We start from the raw sequence: 18246 nt of genomic DNA on the forward strand, positions 1-18246 counted from the left end.
AAAATTCTGTTTCAACTTTTACTCCGGTATCTCTCATCTTGCTGAAAAACGTTTATCTCCTCCGTCCTCACTTTCTTCCGTCATCAGGAATGCATTCCAATCTCTCTCTCTCGAGAAGAAGAAAGAATCACATTTTACTCACACTTCGCTCCATTTGAAACTTTTCCATGTTTTAACTTCTGCTTGAACAGCTGCTACTACTGATTTCTATCATCGTTCTCAAGCAAAGTAAAAATTTTACTCTTTCTTCGCCTCCCCTTAAAAAAATTTGTACAAAATCAGCCAAGCTTGTAAAACTTGCTGCTTTCCCAGGCACCAGTTTGTGTGCAGTGCAGTGCAGCATTCCCAGAATTTTTATTGCATTTCCGTTTCAAGTGCATTGTTTTAGTTTTGGGTGCACTTTTTACCGACCAACAAACATATCATTACATTACTCTTCCCATGGAGAAGAATAAGAATGCAATGCAAACAATCCAATATATTTACTCTTTGGAATAATACAAGCACCCTCTTGTCCAACACACAAATGGCCCAATCCGACCCTCCCCCACTTTCGTTCCGAAGAAAGAAATAAAACAAATATTTCTTGAGACTTTGTACAAGTTTTTCTGCTCAAGGAAATTCCAGCTCGGGTTCCACTCTTTTGTACACATTTACAGATATACATCACCATTTTTATTCTTCTCTCTTCACCAAATTCAATCTCTCACTCATCTCAAAAACAGTATCACTTTCCTTTGTAAATATCAATACATAAATAAATTGAAGATACACCATTTTAAGAGTAGCACCACAAATAGTAAGTGAAATGAATGAAATGAATGAGTATTAAAGTAGCAAACAGTTAGATATTAAGCAAAGGGTGGGGGCAGCCTGGCATGTAACTTTGATTTCGTGATGGTTGGTTAGTTTTTCTATGTAAAGCCCGCAAAATGTATTTCATCTGTACAAGTAGTTACACCAAGATAGTCATAGTTTGTCCTCTTTCCGTAAAGTTTAGTTAGTTGGAAGAAGAGTTAATGAGGCGAACAGATTTTAGAGACTTTCTCCTCCCAGCGAGTTTACTTGTGGTACAAGTCTTAAAGTCTGTGAGTAAAGTAAGTAAACACATAAATGCCTAAAGTGGTTAAATATCTGTAATGCAAACAATGAGCTTAACTTTCTCTGTTCTCCTTGCTTGAGGAGAAGATGAGTTGACAACTTTACCAATATTGGGGAAGAAGAAAGTCAGTTCTACAAACCAACTTTCCATCCCTATCTCTCCCATCTTACTGTCTATTTAATGTTTGCTAATTCTATTTATCTTCGTCATCTCATCAGCAGCCATCATCATCATCGTCACAAAGTTGGACTCGTCACAGTCACAGAATGTCAGGCCAGGCTTTGTTTTTGTGTCCCGTTGTAATAATAGCGAAGCAAAGTTTAATTTTCGTTCTAACGTTCTGCATTTCTTTTCCTTTGTTAATTATAAATTCAATTTTCTTGCCGATGTTGTGTAACGAAATCATGTCTGTTTCCTATCTTTTGTTACACCGTTTAGGGAAACAAAAGGTTCTTGTTTTCTAATTTTCGAGGTTTGACTTGCTCATTAGAGAAGACAACAGTATTAAAATGTCATGAACTGAAATGTCTGGTTGGTTGATACATTTATCTTTTAGAATGGCGACCAGACCACAAAATTCACAAGGTAAAAGTCAGCCAGACTATTAAGTATAAATATGTACGAGGAAAATGTTAATGTGGAGCTAATGTGGATTTGAGTGAAAAGTGAAAGTCATGATGATGACCCTCCAAGCAATCCGTCAGTGTTCCGTACAGATGCATCTAATTGTGGACAGAGTCATTAAGTCATTGGAGGACTGGGATTGAGTCAGCCATAAATTCTTACGGGAAATTCGGGGTTTATAACCGCCGTTCCGAATTTCTCTGGTCTGGTGGGTAGAGTACAACTAATGGATGGAATGGACTAGGTCTGGTGGTCTGTTTATTTATTTCTAAATATTATTCAGAGTCAGACATCTAGAGGAGAATATGATTTAGTTTATTCGAAAATTACGTAATAGTATGTATTACATAAATAAGTTATTAAATTGTTATTCAAGAAATTGTTTAGAGTGTGATTTTTAAAATCTGAATAATTTTATGTCTGATGAAAATCACAGTGAGTGATTGAAAGCTAGCAATTTTTAAGTAAAATCAAGTACTTATTACCCCGAAAACCGTAGAGAAGTCTGATTAAGTATTGGGATTGCTATCATCAATTGGTGCCATTTCAAATAATTCCCTAAAAATTTTAGCTACAAAAATGAGATTAACTACATTAGATGACTAATATTGGTAAATTTAGGACACAAAATTATTTTCCTGCTATTTCATCCGTCTATACACATTTATATCTCCAATTTTCTCTAGCTACAACCTCCCTTGCTTTCCCTTTCCCTTCCTCCAATTCCATTTCGATTCATTTACGCTACGGTGCAATTACTTCCACGCACATAGTTGTGGCTGCCCCGCAACTATCCTGCTACTGGTTCTGACATGGAATTATTTAGAATTATATTTATTCCTCCAGCATTTCATCACATTAAATATATTCGTTCGAGATAATGAATTACATGGCTGGGCTGGAAATGGGTCTTGCTCGCTATGGGGAAAGTTGGTTAGTGCAAAAACGGCAAGATGCTGGATTTAGATTTGAGGGGAGAAATAAATAATTAAATTAACACAGAGGGTGGTGGTGAAAGCGAGTCTCAGTTTGTATATGTACGAGTTAGATGACTTTGCATTGTGCTCAAATTAAGAATATAAATGGGGATGGGATGGATGGATCTGCATGCCGAGGATCTGGGAGGAGGATGAGTAAGTGAGGTGAAGGATTTAATCGGTTGGATATTTATATTTGGCACGGAGACAGAATTCTGACGTGTCGTCAGATTTCAGCTTTGGAGAATTCATGAATCGTAGAAATTATGAATTGTACAGTTAAAGTCATTCTAATTTTAGGCGAACCTTTACACTTAAATGGCAGAAAACTTATGTATATGCAAATAAATTTAAAGACTAAAATAACCGGATTTTTACCATGTATCACACCTAACATTTATACATTTTTCGAGTGAAAGGTATCTAATTTTCCCCCTCTAAATATTTATATGAGGTCGTTATCCAATTTTTTCCAGCCCAAAAGAGGACATCAATCCATCAAATAACTTACCACGAGTAAGTAAAATGCCACCGGTGAACATTTAGTAGGATGGAATGAAGGATCATCTCACCATCTCAGAAAGCCTCAAACCACATCAGCCCAAGTATCAGGCATCCCATTATCTTAAACCTTTGCCATTTTGCTTTCTCTCTCTGGCTGTCGTCCCCTCTTTCCTTGTTTGCACATTACCTCTTGGTTCTGCTCGGTTGGACGGAATTCATCATACCATTTTGGCAGATGGATAGCCCTCATGGCACTTTAGGACTGTAACGGCACTTTACTAAATCGGTCATGCCAATCTTTCCTAAAGAAAGAAGGGCGCCGTATTATTTCATTTTTCCAACTCTTCACCTTTCCTCTGAAGAGACAAATGTCATACATATATGTCACTCGCTACTACACGTCGTCGTCCTTCTTCTCTTGCCCTAAATTGAATCTGTTAACAAATGTCTCTATTTAAGGCGAGCAACCTAAAAATGTCACCTGGTCGAAAGAAAGAGCTGTCCTCTCTTTTATCCAAACTCACATTTATCTCTCAAACACCAGGGAAGCCATGACATGATGACGCAACTTCTCGGTGAGATAAAAAGACAAAGGAAATGGAAGAAGTTGGCTAAAAATATATCGCGTTATTCACGGTGATCTATTTACCAGGTAATTAATCCAGTAAAATAGGCAGTTAGGAAACCTATGTTTCAAAATTTCCGTAACTTTCCCTATCTCTTGAGTTGGGTCAAAATTCTGGAGACAACATGAAAAATATTAATTGAAGAGAACGGCTCCAGAAATTTTGACACTTTTTGAAAATTTTGACAAGAAGGGAAGTTACGCAAATTTTAACACCGTAGTTTTTCCAACCCCTAATATTTCCAAACTACGTAATGTTGATTTGGACATTAAAACATATCACGAGCAATTGAAGTCCTACGTTTTCCAGCCTAAATCAATAGCAACTTCCACTTTCTAGAAAATAAGAAGAGGCCGAAGAAAGAGCAGCTAAGACGTGTGTGCAGAAGAAGGAGGAGGGAGATTGAATGAAACGATGTAATTTGTTTCAGGAGGAGAAACAGATTAATTTATTTCGCGTCATCCCATTCATCGTCCCCCATCTCGACCGACGTCTCTCCTTCCCTGGCTGCTGAATCACTTCCATTTCCGTCCAAGTTCACTTCCTCATCGACCCCAACCGGGGACATTTAAGACATCCGATACAAGATGAGAAACCACTTTCTAATAATGGATGGATAGGTAGCCGACACTACCAGATCTTCTTCTTCTCCTTGGTGATAAGTGGCAGGTTAGGGCGAACAAGTTGGTTGGTTGGTGAACCTGATCTAATGGTCGTCCTAGTAGTAGTACCATGATGATACCGAGATCGTGCAAGACGTGGGTGGGAAGTGGTCATAAAGTAAGATCGTTCCCAGAGAAAAAAAGTGTCTGGGTTGCTGCCGGTAGAAATTAATCTCCTGAAAAATGTGGAAGGTCTCGCACAAAATTGCATCACATGAATTGAGATGCATCTAAGTAGCTTTCCCTGAGACCAATTTCTTATCCGATCTTAAAAATATTTATGCTAATCAAACCTTGCCTTATCCCATTTTGATACATAACTTCGTCTCGTTGGGTGCCATACTTACTTATTTCCTTCGACACGATGATAATAATGGATGTTACTATAATAAGCAGTTATGCATCCCTGGATCCAGATTTGATGGAGACATTGAACCAGCCGGGTGGGAGCTGGGAGTAGAAATATAATTCGATGATGATGATGACGATCAGATTCTCAACTTTATCAAAATTCTTGTTCAGTAGAAGGTCGTTTAATGCAATATAACAGTTATTTTAGAATTCCACTGCAGCCAAAATGAACCAGTGCAGCGTGAACATAATATTCTCTCCGCTATACTAAATAAGTAGATCTTAAAGAACCAACTTCCTCCATTCCATCCAATTCCACTAATTAGTCTTTCGATATTGGACCCGTCGTGGTGGTGGTAGTCCCGTCTTAAAGCGTGTAGTAGTACAAGCAAGATGAGGACGATGAAGGGGATTGAGCCCGGTAGGTAATAATGGAGGGTAGTAAAGTGTCGGCAGCATTTTGAGAGTAATTTTGTCCCCTGCATATTATTGTCAAGAAGAAATAACTACTCGTGCCAAGCCGACCAACTTACATATTCGAGGCAACGTTACGTTATGTAAGTTGCTTCCCGATACATGAAAACGATCGTAAAATGGCTGAGCAATAAAAATTTTAAGTTTAAAGTACAGCCCCACAAATTGCTAATAAATATTTCGTCCTGTTAAAAACATTGTCGGTCATAATTCCGGGTTTGGTTTAAGTGTGTGGCTGGCACTTGTAAAATATTTTTTATCAGATTCATTTATATCGCATGCCCAGGATTTTAGATCCGTACCCACTTAAAAAAATAAAATTTTTACACGGAAAAGCTCATAAATTTCAATATGACAAAAGTAGAAAATTATCATTTTTTTAAATAATTAAGATCAATTATTCTAAACTTAAATAACCAACGATAACGACGACGCTGAAGGCTGCCAACAGTTCTCAATTTAAAATTTAAATAAGAACTAATTGAGGAAGTGTAGTAGTAGGCTTGCTTTTGTGCGTAAGTAAACTAACTACTTGCGCATTTGGTAAAGTTCAACTTCTTCCCAAAAAGGAAACATTTCGTTTTTTTACGAAACTTTTCAGAGGCAAAGTCAGTAAATCTAAATCTATTCATTAAGTGTGGTAAAAAGAGAGAGATGTCAAGCCAGGCCGGCCCATCTCCTTAAACCACGGCCCAAAATGTAAATAAGTGAATGAGGTTTAATCAGTAAAACACAGATTCTTAAGCAGAAAAAGAAAGGAAACTCGTTAATTTATTTCACATTTATTCCCTGCACCCACCAACTAAGGAGAAACTTGGCTGTCTCATCTCATTGACCAGAAACATCATTTAGTAAATAAACTAATCTTCTACCATCTCTGCCTTTCAACCCAATTCCCCTAAAAAATAAGTAAGTAAATTCATCACGACCCTTTTTACAACACGCCCTTAATGAAAGTTTGTTCTTAAATCGGGAAAAAGAATCAATTTAACCATTTATTCAGTAGTCGTTTGACTGTCCTCTTCTCATTCCTTTAATTTGACCTCAGAATGGAGGTCTCCCAGCGTATGCTCACATATTTTGACCAAACTTGTGTCGATCGATCACAAATTCAATTAGTATGAAATTTGAAAAAGACACGGTCTCCCAATGCCCAATTTTGGCAGAGATATTGGCATCCAAAAAGGAGAAAACGCGCAGTAAGTTTAGAAAGTATACCATTTGCCAACTTTAAGACGGGTTTTCTCCTCCTTGGATGCAAATATCTCCACAAACCTGCGCATTAGGAGATCGTGTCTTTTGTAAATATCATATTAATTGAATTTGTAATCGATTGACACTAATTCGGTCAATTTCTAAACCGGAGAGATACGTTGGGAGACCTCCATCGTCAGCACAAAGTTTCAGGCTCAAAAATGACACAAAAATCCTTGCTGTCATCAATCCCTCCAATTCTCCCTGCCAGATTACATATTCACTTGACATCTGTTTGTTAGGCTAACTATGTAAGTTTGGCCCTAATTTAACTTTCCAAAGTCAACTCGGTCACGTAGATAGCGTAGAAAGTTAGTTACAACAATTCAGCCCCAGGTTGAATGATCCAGTCAGTATGGCAGTTGACGTAATGCGATATGTTGGCTCTAGTAAGTACATAGAAATCTAAAGTGGGAACATTTTAGCAAAGTCTTCGCAACTTTGTGAGCCATGCCACTGCCCAAAAGCTTCCGATTTCAAGTCAAAGTTAAAGTGGAGGAGAAAGGAATAAAAGTTCTTATTAGACTCATTTTGGAAATCCGTTGAGAGAAATTAAACCTGGGGCTCAATACCTTAAGCACACACTTAGCTCGGCTCGACGACTTGATTCTGGCCACTCTCTCCTTATGACTTTCTCTCCCGAGTCGTTTTGCAAAATGAAATTCGAATCCATGTCTCGCCAACGGTAACCAAACCACTAGCCACTCTTCGCCTGCCTGCAATTGCTACCATCGGCCAATCTGCAATAATTTCTCTTTTTCATCCTCTCAAATTACTGTCGATTATGCTACATTCCATAAATTCCCGACCTCTCCGACTGGAATGTACATATGGAGTCCCAGTATTAATCTGTGCTACGTATGTTCGAGAAAACGTTCCCCTGTTGCCTGTTAGGTTGAAATTTAATTGAGTAGGTGGTAATAGTGATGATGCATAGATTGGATTTATGACTTATGGTTGGATTGAATTTTTATTCGGCCTCCTCCAGAAATGCCGACAAATGATGGTTAAGTGTAGGCTATTAAACAGTAAAAACACCTCTTTCACCGAAAGTGCTATGTGTCATGCAACAGTATGAAAATTATGTTATGCCAAAAAAGCAGAACTTTTACTCGGATTTGTGCATGTAATAATTCCGAGTGTATTTTAGTAACGGGGAATAATGGATAAAAATATATATGTATAAGAACTTACCACTCGGGGCCATATCATACATGACGTGATCTCTCCCTTTCCGCCGCATAAGTCTGATGACGACGACGGCGACAATTCCAAAAACCACGATCGCCACACCCAGTCCAATATAGAGTGCAATGTCTGTTTCCGCTACGGCTCGTGCAGCTAGAAAATCAATCAGAGAGAAAGATATTAATTAACATTTGGTATAAACAACAGTATTAAAGTTGGTAGTGGTGAAACTACTTGTAATAAAGTATATATTGGTGTGCAGTGGCCGCGGAAGCTGTGGGGACATCGGGGGACATTAACATTGTAGGATAAGGGAGGGAGGGGTTCATATAACATGGACAGATGATGGGGACATTGTCCCTCTGTCCTCACACTTCCGCGGCCACTTGTGTCCGTATCGCTGCATTGGACCGATTTCCAAAAAACCCTACCAGAAAAAAAAATCTGTTTGCCACTACCCGCAACTTGGCGAATTAATTGATCTCGTCAATCTTCTCGACACCATTGATTCCGTCCATGAAACACAACACTTTCCTTTCATTTCATCTCTCGGTAAATGTCCCCGACCGATCCGGTGCCATGCTCTCAATCAAAATTGACCCACCCAACCAACCAACCGACCAAAGACCATTAGAAGCAGGAGAAGAAATATACGACACAAGTTCAGTGTCCAAAACTACTCATGTATCCCATCACACGCGCTCCTCTACTAAAAATGAAACCAATTTCTGAGCCTACACGACTATTATTATTCTTATAAAATATTGACCGAGTTTATTATAGCCGTAGAAGTAGAAGAACCAGTCATTTTGACCACTACCACTAAACTGTGACATCAAATAATAACTTTCTCACTACTTGTATCAGAAAGAGAAAGAACAATAAACTTTCTCCCACCAAACCGCGGTGGTCGAGAAAGAAAGTAGGTTTGTAATTGCGAAATCTCGAGTGTCGGAGTTATCCAGGTCACAAAAAGTTCTCGTTTTTCATTTCGCCAACCAACTGCGGAGAAAGAACAACTCATATTTTTCCATTTATGTAACCGGAGAGGACAGAACAGGAGGAGTAATCATAAAATAACAATGGGCGTTGGTGGTGGTGGTGGCTACCAGAAAAGACGAGCACAATCCAATTAAATTACTACTGGTTAGTGGTTCCAGATGCGGTTTTGGGAGATGATGTTGCCTTGATCTGGACCAAAGTTGTTTTTAAATCGTATAACTTGCAGGGTGAAATTGAAATCAGGAGAGGTTTTATAACGGCCCAGCTTCATCCTTTATGTGCATATCGTTTGTAAATATGTTTGAAATTGCAATTTATAGCTGCTTTATAGAGTTTCTTATTAAAACTCCAAGTGAAGCCGACACCATCAACCATCCGTTATTAATTAAAGGTTAATTAACTTTTAAAGTCAAAGTTGAACTGCTTCTTGTGTACCTAAATCGATGGAAAGTTAGTTGTTGCCAGTATACATTTTATGTAGTCTTACAAGGACGAACAGAGGCTTTGATTCCTGTCTAAACAGTAAATCTGTTCGACATAAGGTAACTAAGATTGCCCAAGGGAAAGGAAAATTATTCGCTCTATTTCGTACGAAAAGTTGGATAATTATTATTATCCGCGTACCTAAAACGGAACCACAGGCTGACGTTGGTGAAAGTTAGCAGATATAGTTATCTATATGTGCATATTTATGTACATACAGATAATATATCCCTCATGGCAATGTGATTAGTTGCAAACTTTGTAATCTCCACGTGTCACATGTCCATGTTTGTGTAGTATCTAGTAACAAACGCGAAATATTAGAGGCGGCCCTGTCATGGGTGGATTCGTAGATGAGATGTTGACCGACCTCGATTGGAAATGGCGTTGATTTCTACACATCCAATCCACAAATACAATTCCACCCAACCAAATATACAATATAAACCGAAGGAGAATGATAAATGAAATGGAATCAGGCCAAATTTTGCCTTATACTCCCACAACAACCACCTACTTTCCTCCTCCCATTACTTACTTAGTTTGTTAGTGGGTGAGGATTTGGTGAAAATCTTGGCAACAAAGTAAACCCGACAGATAGACAGCTAAGCTAACTCACTACATACTTTCTCCAAGCGAATAAAGACTGTCACGTCCAATAAGAAATTTCCGAATCGCAGCGTCTCCTCTCGCAACATCTCATCTCGTCCATTTTCTGTACTACACACGTTGCGTATTTAGTGATGCAGCATGGTTTACTTCCAGCCAAATGGCTGAATTCCTGTACTTTACGTATTCCTAGTTCAAATTCCAGTCTGCCTGCCGAGAACTGAACTTTGCTGGAGCTGCATCAATAATGGGACGGAATGAAATTAAATGAACTTGAAGTAGGGCAGCAGGCAGTCAGCCAGGCCAAAGTATTACCATTATTGTCGGCATGTCTTATATATAATCTCCTCGGAATTTAAGTCAAGTGGAGTATCGTGATGTTATGTAAATAAATAACGAGTTTGGTGGTTACCAAACTGGCTTGAAATTCGGGATATTGCTGGAGCTGCTGAATAAACATAAATTCTTGAAGCTTCCATTATTTGAATTCATGGACTAATTGAAAAATTGAGGTAATTCCCAGTGTGCCAGATGTTTCATGATTTTGGATTATTTTACAAATCTAATCTGTTCAATTGGGGACAAATTAAAATGGAAACTATAAAATAAAGCCAGCCACCCGCATGGCATGCATCATTTCACGGCGCTAATGATCCAGCACTTGAATTGAATCCCTGATATTGTATGTATTGGCCTGGTCAGAGATTGAGTAGATGGATGGACGAGCGAATCCAAATGAACTGAAACTCAAATAGCAACATCCCACACGTCGGATTCATCTGCGGACATTGGAAACGAGTCCGGCTGCTGGTAAGAGCCGTCTCAATTTCAATTTCAACCCTTTTCCTTGCAATATCCGCCATATGGTGCTTCTTTTGATGGGTGTAACAACCATGGTCCACGTGACTGGGAAGATTACAGGATTTGCGAAATATACAAACTGGGGGTGGCGCATCCCACGTGAAGACTCCTCGATTCCCATTGTGATTTCCAAGTAGAGAAAGTAATGTTACATGGAACGTTTGTAACGTGCAACGTTATGGAACATTACATTAATTCAGTTACTCTTTCGTTGGTATCAGTGGCCGCGGAAGCGTGGGGACAGAGGGACAATGTCCCCACGGATATTCGATGTCCCTATCATCCGCCCATGTTATATAAACCCCTCCCTCCCCTATCCTACAATGTTAATGTCCCAGATGTCCCCACAGCTTCCGCGGCCACTAGTTCTCATCCTACACACACATCCATACATACAATGGAATTGAATTGGTCGAGATTGAGGCTGCTGCTGCTGTTGGACTGTGGAAAGTTTGGCAAATGTGGACGTTGATGAGAATCGAAGCAGTGATTACGGGAATTCCCTACAGTGACAGACGAAACTTTTAGATCAAATGCTTTAAGTGACCCATTTCACTCGCTGACTGACTACGGAACAAATCGCTAAACCCATTTCAACAAATCTCACATGGGCATCAGTTAACAGTTCGCGGAGGATAAATAAATAGGTCAGAGAATGACTTTTGCCAACAATTTTACTTAATTGGGACAGATATTCGCTCCCCCAAAGCTAAACAAACTAACCCAAAAACCCTAACCAAACAATTTTTAGAGACGGAATAGAAACCTAAACGTACGAAATTTGAAACCTGACAAGGAAGCCGAGTACGTAAAAGCCCCACATTTGATTGGGAGATCATTATAACTTGGCGAAACCAAAATGGATAATGATTACGAGAGAAAGCTACCGAGTTTAATAACGCCTTTCTCCATTACATAGTACAAATTAAGGGTGCTTCCATTTTTAAACAGAAAAGCCAAGATCCAAACTTTTGCAGATATGTATGGGCGATACGTAAATACATAAATATGTGTAGATCTGAATACATACTCCTTGTCTGCATCTCCCCAAAATAAATCAGATGAAACCTCATAGTTCATCGTTACCCGTAAATCTGCATCAATCTCTAAACCTCATCTTGATCGGGGGGTCTCATACGAAAAGTTCTATGTAAGAATGGCTTGTGGATTGGATTGTACAAAGCGGACACAGCGAGAATTTCTGAGCTCCCTATGATGAAGATGATGATCCTTTCTTCTCAAAAGGCAAAGGGAATGAAACGGACCGTAAACGGTGATTTCGGCGAGTCAAGTATCACATTAAAACCAAACGAGGAAAGGAACATAGTTTATAACAAAGAACGATAGATATTCAGATTTTGTCCCCAAAAAAAACTCCCTGCGATATGGACAATAATGTTGCGAAGCCATAAACAAGGTTGACAATCTCACAGGGAAGCAAACTTTATACGTATTTCCCTCTAATTTACGATTCCACTCTGAGAAATTGAAGATTCTCAACTTTTTTACGCAAAATAAAGCAAGATGAGACCGGAACAATGTTTCCCTCAAAATTCTCAATCCCTTTCCTCACTCACAAGCGTAAATTGGCTGCAGAGTCTCATTCAAAATTTCAATAAGCTTAATTTTCAATACGTATAACAAGGAATAAAGTGGCCATGAAATCCCTAAAGTATTTCAACCACCATTCCTCAAAAAATGGAGCTAAATACATACGCAGCAAGCAATGCCCCCTTCACTACCACAACCCCTCTGAAATCCTACCCTGCAATCAAAAATCTAGCCAAGAATTAAAGAAAATGATGGGTGACATCCCCCAACCAGCACCGTCGCCGTATTGTTGATTGTGTTGGTTTTTGCCTCTTCTGCACCATTTTATTTGCCATTTGAATCTCACTCTCAAGCCCAATAACCAAACCACCCTTATCGTTTGCGTGAGCTGGATGACGTACGTACGTTGCGTTCTGTTGTTTGTTCTTGATTGACGTGACATTCAGAAAAATGAAGAGACATTGCATCCTCTGGGAACTTTGTGGCTGGGTAGTCTAGTAGCCTCCCTTCTTCTTACGTAAGAATTAGTTAGGCAGGCAGGCAGCATTCAAAAAATCCATTTCCGTGCGTGCGGATGTATGTATCTAGCACATGGTGTTTTTGTTTGGAAACTTTTTTTTTGTTATGCAGTCAGAGTAACAAGTGACAATTTTTGACGTGAAGAGAAAGTAACTAACTAACTGCTGAAATGGGGGAAGTTTCCCAACAAATTCGTCTCGATTTTGTCGCGTTGTTTGATTCTCTCGCTTTTCCCATCTCGATATATGCATTTTCAGTGGCCGCGGAAGCCGTGGGGACATTAACATTGTAGGATAGGGGAGGGCGGGGTTTGTATAAAATAACCGTGGGACATTATCCCTCTGTCCCCACGCATCCGCGGTCACTGTGTATTTTGTATGGACGAACGAACAAATTTGTAGAAGAAGTATCCCTAAGGGACCTAATCATCCCAAAATTATCCCCGTGCACAATTCAAGGTCTTCATACTTTGGTTTTGTGTTAATCAAACCAATTTAATGTACAGTGCATGATTAACATTGAATAATGATGAGACATTTCTAGAATTAAACTGATTGATGATTTTACAAGACTTTATACGGAGGACGGACCTAAAATTAAGTATGTACATACTTCTTCAACCCTTGTATCACAACTTGTTTATATTTACAACAACTTGTGTTTGGGTGGAGTAGCGCATCTCAGTCAGCAGAATCTCTGTACATATTTTACTCAAGATGTACATATGGATCAAACGGACCAAGCTAAATTGGGAGTTGGGAGGAGGACTTGTAAATAAAAAGAAGAAGAGACATCTCTTTCTCACTTGTTATCATCATCTCTCATACAAAATGAAAGACAAAGGCTGTCCGATCCAGCCAGGGACATAACAAGCACTTAGATACACACATACTTTTGTCTTCGATGGGTTCCAAGTCGAGTGGTGCGACGTCGAGTAAAAAATGGGAAAGCCGGTGACAATGACAATCTAAACGAACAACACAATATCGCATAATGTTCTACTCAGGAACAGATTTTCTCCCAGTTTGGACATGGACATGCATCATCTATCCAACACTCGAGAAAGAAAGAAAGACTAATATGCACTCCTTATTTCTTTGTTTATTACAAGTTATATGTACAGAGCTAAATAATAATTGGACTCTTCCCAACTTGGTAAGGTACCTACATACTTTGTTCGGAAATGAAAACTTTGTGTCAGGATTTTGAGATGCGCAAATAGTTGATAAGTGCATAAAAAGTTAACTAAATCATTACTAATGTTATTTAAATCATGAAATTCGTATTAGTCTAATCATCAATTAAAAGCATAAGAAATCATTAATTTAAAATTCATAAAAATAAAATCATGTTAGCGACGAAACATACAAAAAACTCTGTTTTTCTTCCTATTCGATAGGATCATGATTCAAACAAGTATTTTATTTCCATTTAAGAACTTTATACTCGAAAATGTTATATGGAACAGAAAACCGTGAGACATTTCACATCTTCTTCCCCACTATAATTATTTGTATCGTGCAGTGAGTAGATGAACCTTCAAAAAGACGACCAAAAGTGGAGTACGAAGTAGTAGAAGAGTTTGAAACATGGGGGACATGTGACAAAAAGAGATAAGAGGAGGACATAAATCTTTGGAACAAAACTAAACAAAACAACGTCTTTATTTAGACATGGTTCCAATGTTGGTTTTAAATGAGCAGTTGCTCCACATTCATTTACTCGATGTGACAGTTTATACACCAAAACGAGTAGAGATTGCTTTACACATTCAGTAACTTTACAGTCAGTTGAAAGTGTAGAATTTTTTTTTGTAAAAGGTGTCTTTTTAAACGAATAAAGTTAATTATTAAAACTGTACAATTTTGCATTGATCCAAAATTTCTAAACAATTTGGCCAAAATCTGAGAATTTATCACCTGACGCCATCGCATTGTACATAAAAACTTAAATGGCTTCAAGATTTTTAAAATTTTATAAAACTTTGGGATGACAGATACTCATTATAAATTGTTTAAAAAATATGCAGAAACGCAGAATGCATACATGATTTACTCTGTTTTTGTTATGCATGAAAATCTGATCCTTCATTTCCCTTCTTATCTCTATTGTAATTTCCAAACTGGTATTTTCATTTCACCTTTTTGCGCAGACATTCGTCCATAATTTCCTTTTCATGCCGTCTTCGCACGACTTTGGTTTTTTTAATTCTTTCAAATTTCCAAGTGGTTGATAATAATGTGTTAATTAAATGTACACGAATAAATTTCCTCTCTCTCTTCTTAAACCATTACTAATCTCCGCCCACACGTGGGCATTCATCTCTTTCTGCATTTAAATTGAATGCTTAACTTGTAAATTAAGTTATTGTCTCCTCATCACTGAAATGACCGGCCACCCCGAAAGAATTGGAGAAATATGGAAAAATGTGATGGATAATCGTGATATTTTTCCAACGAGAAAATAACAAGGTGGTTCGATTCTTATATATTTTTCGTAATTCTCTCTCCTCCAACAAAATCCTGCCTGACAACCCCATCAAGAATCGTACGTACTTACATTTATAAGTGATCAATAACCATTCAACCCACAATGAAAAGTTTTCTTGAGTAGTGCATAAATGTGAATTTTATTCACAGTCAAAAGAGAAAAAAATGGTGAAATCCTCACGAAATAATGTTTCCCGTTTCTCGCTCATCCTTCTCATTTGCAAGGAAGGAGGAAGGAGCGAACCCTTTTTTATTTCTTTTAGATCTTTACTTTCCTTAGAAAACGGAGAAGAAGAAGATTGTCGCCATTCCCTCCGGAATAAATTGTCAGATATTAAAACACGAAAGTTTCATGGGGACGGGACCAGCCCGGCAGACTGGACTGGACTCTACCCGATATATGTAATGCCTCCCTGGTCAGTGGCTGCAGAAGGTGTGGGGACATCTGGGGACGTTAACATTGCAGGATAGGGGAGGGCGGGGTCTATATAACATGGACAGATGATGGGGACATCGAATAACCGTGGGGGCATTGTCCCACGCTTCCGCGGCCACTGGTGTCTCCGCGTGGGGTATTACCGAGCAAGTTGCGGAGACTTCGCATCGCACAATTTACACTTTACCATGTCGAGATTTTATCATCACGAAATAGTCGGAACAAGGCATTACGTATATTCTACGGGAGAAAACATACAGCGCACTTATTCCTCTTAAGCGTCCGCACCCACCCACCCCGACCAAGTCGATGTATCATCACTCTTCTTACGTTACATTATAACAGGAAGGAAGAAGGGGAGTGAGGAGAGGAGAGGATGCCTCATAAAAATGGCAATGGGCATAAATTTCTCCGACATCTTCTACACACACACAACGACTGCCTAACGACCGGGTTCAAATCGGGGAACTATCTAAGAAAGAGAAACTAAAAATGTCGACCCTACCACCGACTTTCTTGCTAGAACCTCTTCGACACAGCCAAATCGTCGTCAGTGTGGTGTGGTCCCTAATTTTAAATGGGGTTTAACTACCGGTTAAAAAAAGTGTTTCTTCCCAGGATAACGAAGAAGAGATGGATGGATCATCTGAATGTATGCGTATTTTTATTTATTTATTTTATGTCTGTCCCATTCCCACACACCCTTCCATCCGCATTTTTTTATTTGTTTGAATCCCGTTCAGATCAGATTTCCGATTTTTCCAAGGAGTAAGTAAAGCAAAAGGGTGCGGCGGATGGATGATGGGGAGGAGAGATTTTTCTTCTCCTTATAATAATGGCTAACTTACTGACAGTCCCATTTACGGAATATCTCTAAGTAGAAAAATTATTCACTTTTCTTTTTGTGATGATGATGATACAGGGAAGAAAAGAGGAAAGATGTGCGGCTGCTCTACTGTAAATAAATGATGGATGCAATCACTCGTGTGTGGATGGAAGTGAAGCTCTTGGGAAGAGAGAGATGAGTAACCGAGAAATCCGGTGGATGAAAAATCACCGGAAGTTAAAATTATGACTAAAAGAGTGGATCCGAAGAGTGCATGCTACTGTTAAGTGCAAGGTTTGGGTACCTAAATATGTTGAGTGTATGTAGGTACGTACATACGTGCATACGTTGTTTTCAACAAATTGGTTAAATTCCCTAATCATTTTATAATTACGGGAGAAGAAGACCTTCTAATTTTAAAGGTTGTTGTTTCGAGGTACTTTCAGTAGGAAGATGTACATGTACAACGGGATCGTCATGGAGGAAAGACAACCGCAGTGATATTCAGCCCTGTCTGTCTGGCATTTATGTATTTCTACTCTCCCTCTCATTCTGAAAACATCTCTCTTTCTTAACGGTCCACTGAACACTTAACAGAATGACTTATAATAGCAGGAGGACGACGACGAGTACAAAACAGCCAAGAAATGTGGCTGGCTCTCCCCCTCTTCAAGAATCAAAGTTGATGCTAAGTGGGTGGGACCTAACGTAAGAATGAGTCATATGCCAAACCAACCAACCCAACAAATCGTAATAATAAGACGAGCAGCAGAATATTTTCGGGTAAATATCACTGCGCATCGTTTCGTCTCTTATTTCGAGAAAGCACAAAAGGATAAGCATTATAAAATGACGCACTTTCCCCACATGCAAAATCCTCGTGGCAAACAAAAGATTCAATTTTCGATGCGGTAAGTCATCGAATAATAAATTGGATCAAGTATCTGTACAGCGGACGATGAGTACAATGGGGAATCCATACAACCATAAAATCATCAATAGTATTATGTACTAGTCAGCAGCAGCCGGAGTAGGAGCCAGTCAACGAGAAAACGGGATTATTCGGGGAAAGAGAGATATTTCCTGGAAATAAATTCGTGTGGACAAGAGACGGAGATATGTATGTACTATGGAATGATAGCGTATATGGATGGATGGATGGATGACTAGGGGAGGTTGCCTGTCACTATGCAGTGTCGGATCAAATCTACAATTTCGTCACAATGGAACAACATAATCGTCATCATTTTTCTATTTCCAGCACACATTTGTACTCACTCAATCCACTTGAGAGAAAGTCACTTTTCCATTACTGATTTCCTTCACTGTTTGCAGAAATGGATTGGATGACATTGTATTTTTCGGGGTGGGGAGTGAATATTTGACGATGTCAAATATGTAATCCTGCTGCTCATGAGGTTTATTTATGTAGCTTAATAATTCGAGTTCCACCACCAACTTTCACCTCTGAAAATGAACATCATCACCCAATTATCGCACCTTCTTACATACAAACTCAACCTCAAAACTTAACCCGACCTTAACTTTCACTCCTTTCTTCACCTCACATCTGAATCTGACAAGTCTCACCCGCCCATTCCACGTTTCAAATAAATCCACTTTTTATTCAACTCCTTCAGATCAGGAGGAGAGATCCGACTTTTCAGGAAGAAAAAAGAATCGAACCACCACCTTCAGCATTAAATTG

General features: G+C 38.9%; 1 protein-coding gene across 1 annotated transcript in view; it reads right to left on the reverse strand.

Moving 5' to 3' along the window:
* LOC110858856 (netrin receptor UNC5C) overlaps positions 1–18246 on the reverse strand; it is a 67674-nt gene that overhangs the window by 10559 nt on the left and 38869 nt on the right. The window contains exon 10 of the mRNA XM_035858922.1: positions 7769–7915. Coding sequence (XP_035714815.1) covers positions 7769–7915 — 147 coding nt within the window. The remainder of the gene's footprint in view (positions 1–7768; positions 7916–18246) is intronic.

Source organism: Folsomia candida, unplaced genomic scaffold (genome assembly GCF_002217175.1).
Source record: "Folsomia candida strain VU population unplaced genomic scaffold, ASM221717v1 Fcan01_Sc022, whole genome shotgun sequence".
Taxonomy (NCBI): Eukaryota; Metazoa; Arthropoda; class Collembola; order Entomobryomorpha; family Isotomidae; genus Folsomia; species Folsomia candida.